General features: G+C 40.4%; 1 protein-coding gene across 1 annotated transcript; it reads left to right on the forward strand.

Moving 5' to 3' along the window:
* The first annotated feature begins 346 nt into the window (after positions 1-346).
* On the forward strand, positions 347-5,574 carry LOC121635196 (gap junction alpha-3 protein-like). The gene is made up of 5 exons (XM_041978279.1): positions 347-433; positions 712-1,007; positions 1,080-1,274; positions 2,325-3,184; positions 5,377-5,574. Exons 1-4 carry the CDS (start codon positions 365-367, stop codon positions 3,175-3,177), a joined length of 1,413 nt encoding a protein of 470 aa, XP_041834213.1. The 5' UTR covers positions 347-364; the 3' UTR covers positions 3,178-3,184; positions 5,377-5,574.
* Positions 5,575-5,841: the final 267 nt, after the last annotated feature.

Consider the following 5,841-nt stretch of genomic DNA (forward strand, 5'->3'; position numbering starts at 1 on the left):
TTACTAGTGATAGAAATTTTCACATCTTTCCGCTCTGCAGCCATGATGGTTGATTATCCTCCTCTCTTGTTAGACCAAGAATTCTTTGGGTTAAGAGATGTGCCATTATCTCAATCCGTGTAATGATATTTTAAAAAAAAACTCAAATACTGTTTTTTTTAGTTTAGTAATAGTTTGTACATATTAAATGTTGTTATGTCAGAACAGCCTTTTCTTAAGTATTTATCCCCTCTTACCTTCCTCTTTCAACACAGCTGATCACTTTTGGTGTCTTTAGTTTTTTAATGAAAAGGATTTCTGCTCTTCCCCCACTGTTCACCTCAGCTTCTTGTCTCTTTTTCCAGGCTAGAAAATCAAGTGAAGCATGGGTGACTGGAGCTCTCTAGGGCGGCTGCTGGAGAACGCTCAAGAACACTCCACTGTGATTGGAAAGGTGACGAACTCTTGATTTACACACAAATTGTTTTAGGTTTTGTCCCTTCTTCTTACACAATATATTATATAAAGCTTTCCAATTAATTTTTTAATTTTTACATTCAGTTACAACTTAAATAGTACTCTGAACAGACTGAATTGAAGTTTGTTGTTCACAGAAAGCCCAATAAAAGCAGTTGGCCAAAGATCCTCCAGTTACTTCAGAGACTGATCTTCTTGCAGTAATTCAGAAGTCTGACCTTGGTCTTGGCTTACTATGTTGTCTAATCTCTCCAGGTTTGGTTGACGGTCCTCTTCATTTTCCGCATCTTGGTGCTGGGCACAGCAGCTGAAGACGTTTGGGGAGACGAGCAGTCGGACTTCACCTGTAACACACAGCAGCCTGGTTGCGAGAATGTTTGCTACGACGAGGCCTTCCCCATCTCCCACATCCGTTTCTGGGTGCTGCAGATCATCTTCGTCTCCACGCCCACTCTCATTTACTTGGGCCATGTGCTACACATTGTTCGCATGGAGGAGAAGAGGAGGGAGAGGGAGGAAGAGCTCAGAAAGATCGGACGGCAGCAGGAGGACCATGACCCTCTCTATCACAATGGAATCGGTGATGGTGGAGGGGGTGGGGGTGGGAAAAAGAAGAAACCCCCAATCCGTGATGAGCATGGAAAGATCCGGATCCGCGGGGCATTACTGAGGACCTACATCTTTAACATCATCTTCAAGACTCTGTTTGAGGTGGGCTTCATCTTGGGACAGTACTTCCTCTATGGGTTCCACCTGAGGCCGCTCTATAAATGCAGCCGCTGGCCCTGCCCCAATACTGTGGACTGCTTCATCTCAAGGTTAGAGGGTATAACTTTATTTATTATCTCTTTTCTTGTTATGTGTATTTATTTGATTTTTGCTCATGTTGCTTCCCATCACTTTTTCTTACCTTAAACAAAGTGGTCCACTTCCATTCATAGTTTGGCTTGTTTGGAGTAGTGTGCATGCTCATTCGCAGTCTAATGCAAACTCTGGTCTGCTTGAAAGCCAGAGGTCACAGTACACTTGTAAGTGAATCCCAGTGTGGTTCACCAAAGCTCATCGTAGCACATCTTGAATAGCTTGCTGCCTCTCCTGCTGCACATTCAGGACAGATTCTTGTTAAAACTGCATTAGGTTCTTAATTACATCTTTCTGAAACATTTACTCCAGTTAATTTTTATCTGAGCTTTGCACAGCACAAATAAGAGTAAGATTTTTAGAGGCAGGTCAAACTAGTATAATCTGTTTTTGCACCTGAGTTATGTCGTTTTCAGCGCCTCCATGAGGGACATCTTAGTCATTTCTAACATGATCTTATAGCAACTGATATAAAAAGTTTGCCACTTTGGGCAGAGAATAGCAATTTAATTTGGGATGAGAATAGCAAGAACTGTTCCCACCCTTGTTGCCCTCACACGGGATCCTCATTGACAGTTTACATGTACACCCAGATGTTGTGTTCCCATTGATGCCAGTCTGAACTGAAGAGGAAAAAAATAAAAACTTTCCCACTGCACTGTAAAACCAGATATTAGTGGGTGTAAAAAAGGTCCTAGAAATGTTCCAAAGGCATGGTATGGAAGAATGCAACTGTGTAGTATTCACTCCAGACTTCTTGTGAATATTTTCCACACAAACCCCCAGTGAAATGACTGGAACAAAAAAACAGGTCAGACTATCTGAATGTAGCAGGTAATATTAGCTGTTAGAGGTGCTGCTTCATGCTGTTTACTGCTTTTTATTTCTTCATTAATATGGATATGCTTCAACTCATCATGTAAGATGTTATTGATCTGTTCTTTTTTTCTATACTTCTTCCTTTCTATCTCTAAAGATTAAACCTATTGTTTTGTTTTTTTTGTCAGGCCCACTGAAAAGACAATCTTCATCATCTTCATGCTGGTAGTTGCATGTGTTTCTTTGGTCCTCAACCTGCTGGAGATCTACCACCTGGGCTGGAAGAAAGTCAAGCAGGGGGTCAGTAATGAGTGTGTTCCTGACACTGAGTCACTGCTGGGTGCAGATGAGCCTGGAGATGCAGAGACGATTCCTGAGCTGACCTTTCCGTCAGCTCTCGACTGCTTGCCAGGGTATGCTAATATGGGTAGCAGAGCAACCGGGGGAGGAGCTTACAATCCAACTGAGGCCTCCCCTACAGTAATCTCCTCAAACCCTAACTTGGCCACTGCCCCAGCGCCTGTGGGACTCAAGATGGATGGCGCTGCTTTCCATCAAGATGACTTCCTTTTGGAGGTGCTGCCTGCTTCTTTTTATGGTAACGGTGAGAAAATGATTGTTGGAAGCCATGGACACCCAGCGGAGATGGAGCAGAACTGGAACAACATGGCTCTGGAGCTCCAAAGTCTGAGTGGAAAAACCTCATCCTCTTCTTCATATCCTCCTCCTCTTCCCTCTAGTCCTGCCTCTGTCTCTTCCTCTTTACCTCAGGAGGAGATGATACTTCCACATGAGAAGCAGCACTCCATGTTCCCCACACTCCCTCGGAATACCCCTCTTTCTCCAATCGCACCAGAGGAAACGGTGGATGAAGAAACCACCATGGCCGCAGCACCTTGCATGGTTCCACAACATGACTTCACAGTGGTAACCACTGTGGAGATGCATCAGCCTCCTTCTGCAGGGACTGAGATCAGGAAGCCAAGTCGGGCCAGCAGGAGCGTCAGCACACGAGCTCGTCCTGATGATCTGGAAGTGTAGCTAAAATGTACACACACTTACTTTTACATACTGATGCATACATACTCTACACATAGAGAGTCCATATATAAGTATGCAATTTTTCCACATATGCAAAACAACATAAAACCCACAACCATGTTCTGCAACACTAGACTCTAGACACTAGAGTAGTTGTATGATCATGTTTGTGAAATAAATATCAAGCTTAAGCTTAAATTAACTGAGAAAAAGGAAAACAGCTGACCTTGCACGCCTTAAAGTATGGCTAAAAGAAGATTAAGATTTATTTTGTTTGTGTGTGTTGCAAAACCAAAGAGATATAAAATACCAGTTACATTTTATTTGAACTGTGAGTACCTGGGAAAATACAGATGCAGGCACAGAAAAAAATACTTGAGCCTCTGTGCTCTGAGGCGACAGTATCACAACACCACCATGTGCCTTAGCAGTTTGGTATTTCTGGAGATTGTCTGTTATTACCAAAGTATTTTTAATATTGCAGTAAAGTTGCAAAAGTATAACTGTTGCACTGAATGTCAATTTTGAGATGCTGCAGCTCCTGACGTTTTTGGCTGTTTTGGAAAACAGTCTGGAGTCTAAAAATCCTTTATTTAGGAGCATTCTGACTCATTAGCTAATGTGTTCACATTTCTTTTTGTGTATGAATCAAGAAAATGAAACACAAGTTAATTAGTAAACTATATTTTAAAAGCTTTTAGCTGCTGTTCTGAGTTGTGGATATTTATTTCTCACAGCTATCTCTAACCTGGTCAAAAGATGTAGCAAGAAGCTGTTACATCTGAAATAAATTTAAAATTAAGAATTAATTAAAGAAACTAAATAAAACGTCAAGTCTATTGGTTAAGATATCTCGCTGTCTCACATAAAAAATGAGCTGCTTTTGCTTATTTTCCTTCTATTTCCATCCAATGAGTCATATTTTTGAGAAGTAGTGATACTGAATCCAGGCTAGCTCTGTTTATACTCTGCTAAGCTAACCCAAGCTAGCCCAAGCTAAGCTAAGCTACACTAAACTAAATTCTACAAAGCTAACCTATGTTAAGCTAACCTATGTTAAGCTAACCTAAACTACTTTAAGCTAAACTGATCTAATCTAAATTAAGTCAAGCTAAAATAAGTTAAGCCAAACTAAACAAAGCTAAGCTGAACAAAGTTCAGGCAAACTAATTTAAGATAAACTAACATTGTTAGCGCACAATCATGAGTATTACTATCTTTCCATCTCACAGCAAAAGATTATAATTAGCATATTTTTCACATCATATAATTAGCATTTTCTATCAAATGTAATGGTAATTTACCTGAAAAAGTGTCCCGTAATTATTTTTTATTTATTTATTTATTTATTTATTTTTTATCATAACTCAGTTTTACTTGGTCAAACAACATGATTTAAACACTGGTTTGTAGTTTTAAGTCTGCACTGTTGACGGAAGTTGAAATGGAGACTGTGGTTGCGTCTTGCTGCAAGGTCATCTTGGATCAGATATGCAATCTGGACGCAACGGCGTGTCCACTGTCCCCAACGGCGTGTCCACTGTCCCCAACGGTGTGTCCACTGTCCCCAGAGGGTTAAAGAAGGACAAAAAAGCAGATTATAGATTAATAAAATATTTCAAATTGCAATCATACACTCATTTACGCTTAAACATCTAGACTATACACACAGCCACCACAGATTTAAGTAAAAAAAGATTATATTGACAATTTTAATAATTGGAGTGTAGATATGGCGAAACTATACAGCAGTGGTTCCCAAGCTGGGATCCGGGACCCCAAGGGGGTCCCCCAAAGAGTACAGGGGGTCCCTGGGGCTTTGAATATTAGAGCCATTGTGATTAACGTCCACAAATTGTTCCTGTTTTAATGAATAAAAGTAAGGCTGTATGTTCATTTAACTTGGGCTTTATCAAAGGACAGGACTCAACCAGAATATATAATATATGGTGAGAATCTTACTTTTGAAAGTCGAAAACCAAGCATGGTTTCAGCACAGGGTGGAGCAGGGGGTCCATGGCATTTGGGGGTCCCTGAGAAATAAAAGTTTGGTAACCGCTGCTATACAGTATTTTGCTAGGAGACATCAGAGGAGAGGTTTGTACTTTTGTTTCTTTTTATGTTTTTGTGGTACTGGAGCTGATCTGTGGCTTTCTTGATTTTGTTTGTCTTTTTGCGTTGCTCTTACCCACCCTGTAGTTTCAATGAAGAGAGGGATGCACAGTGCAGATGACTAGAGGACAGCAATAAATCAGGCCCACCCTGAGATGTAGCCCACAGACTCCTCGGGCTTTGTGTCCGTTCAGGTATCTTCATCTTGTTTCAGTGTTTACAAAAGGACATCTCTCCAGATACATCAGGGTTAAACAATATAAATGTGTAAATATATAAATGATTAACAGCACTGATATGCACCAAAGATGTTATACAAAACTACCTACATTTTTAAACAGTTTTTCTCCAATCAAGCTGCAATTTGGACTTTCATCAAGAAAACCAAGATTTAAAAGTGATTGGGCTTTTTGTGACATTGGCCTAAAAAGTCACTTTATGGAAAATCCCCTGTTTAATGAGTTTAGAACAATAAGAATATAAGGAGAACTAAAACATAATATAGTCATCCCTTTTCCAGTCAGTTTCCAGCTTTGCAGCTTGACTGGAGCT

The sequence above is a fragment of the Melanotaenia boesemani genome, chromosome 24 (genome assembly GCF_017639745.1).
Source record: "Melanotaenia boesemani isolate fMelBoe1 chromosome 24, fMelBoe1.pri, whole genome shotgun sequence".
Classification (NCBI taxonomy): Eukaryota; Metazoa; Chordata; class Actinopteri; order Atheriniformes; family Melanotaeniidae; genus Melanotaenia; species Melanotaenia boesemani.

Bases quoted from the DNA above. Each gene is read 5' to 3' on its own strand.
- LOC121635196 (XM_041978279.1), top strand. From the start codon at position 365: ATGGGTGACTGGAGCTCTCTAGGGCGGCTGCTGGAGAACGCTCAAGAA. The intron at 1,008-1,079 runs CCATGACCCTCT...GAAGAAACCCCC, and splicing joins ATCGGACGGCAGCAGGAGGA to AATCCGTGATGAGCATGGAA. The intron at 1,275-2,324 runs GTTAGAGGGTAT...TTTTTTTGTCAG, and splicing joins GTGGACTGCTTCATCTCAAG to GCCCACTGAAAAGACAATCT.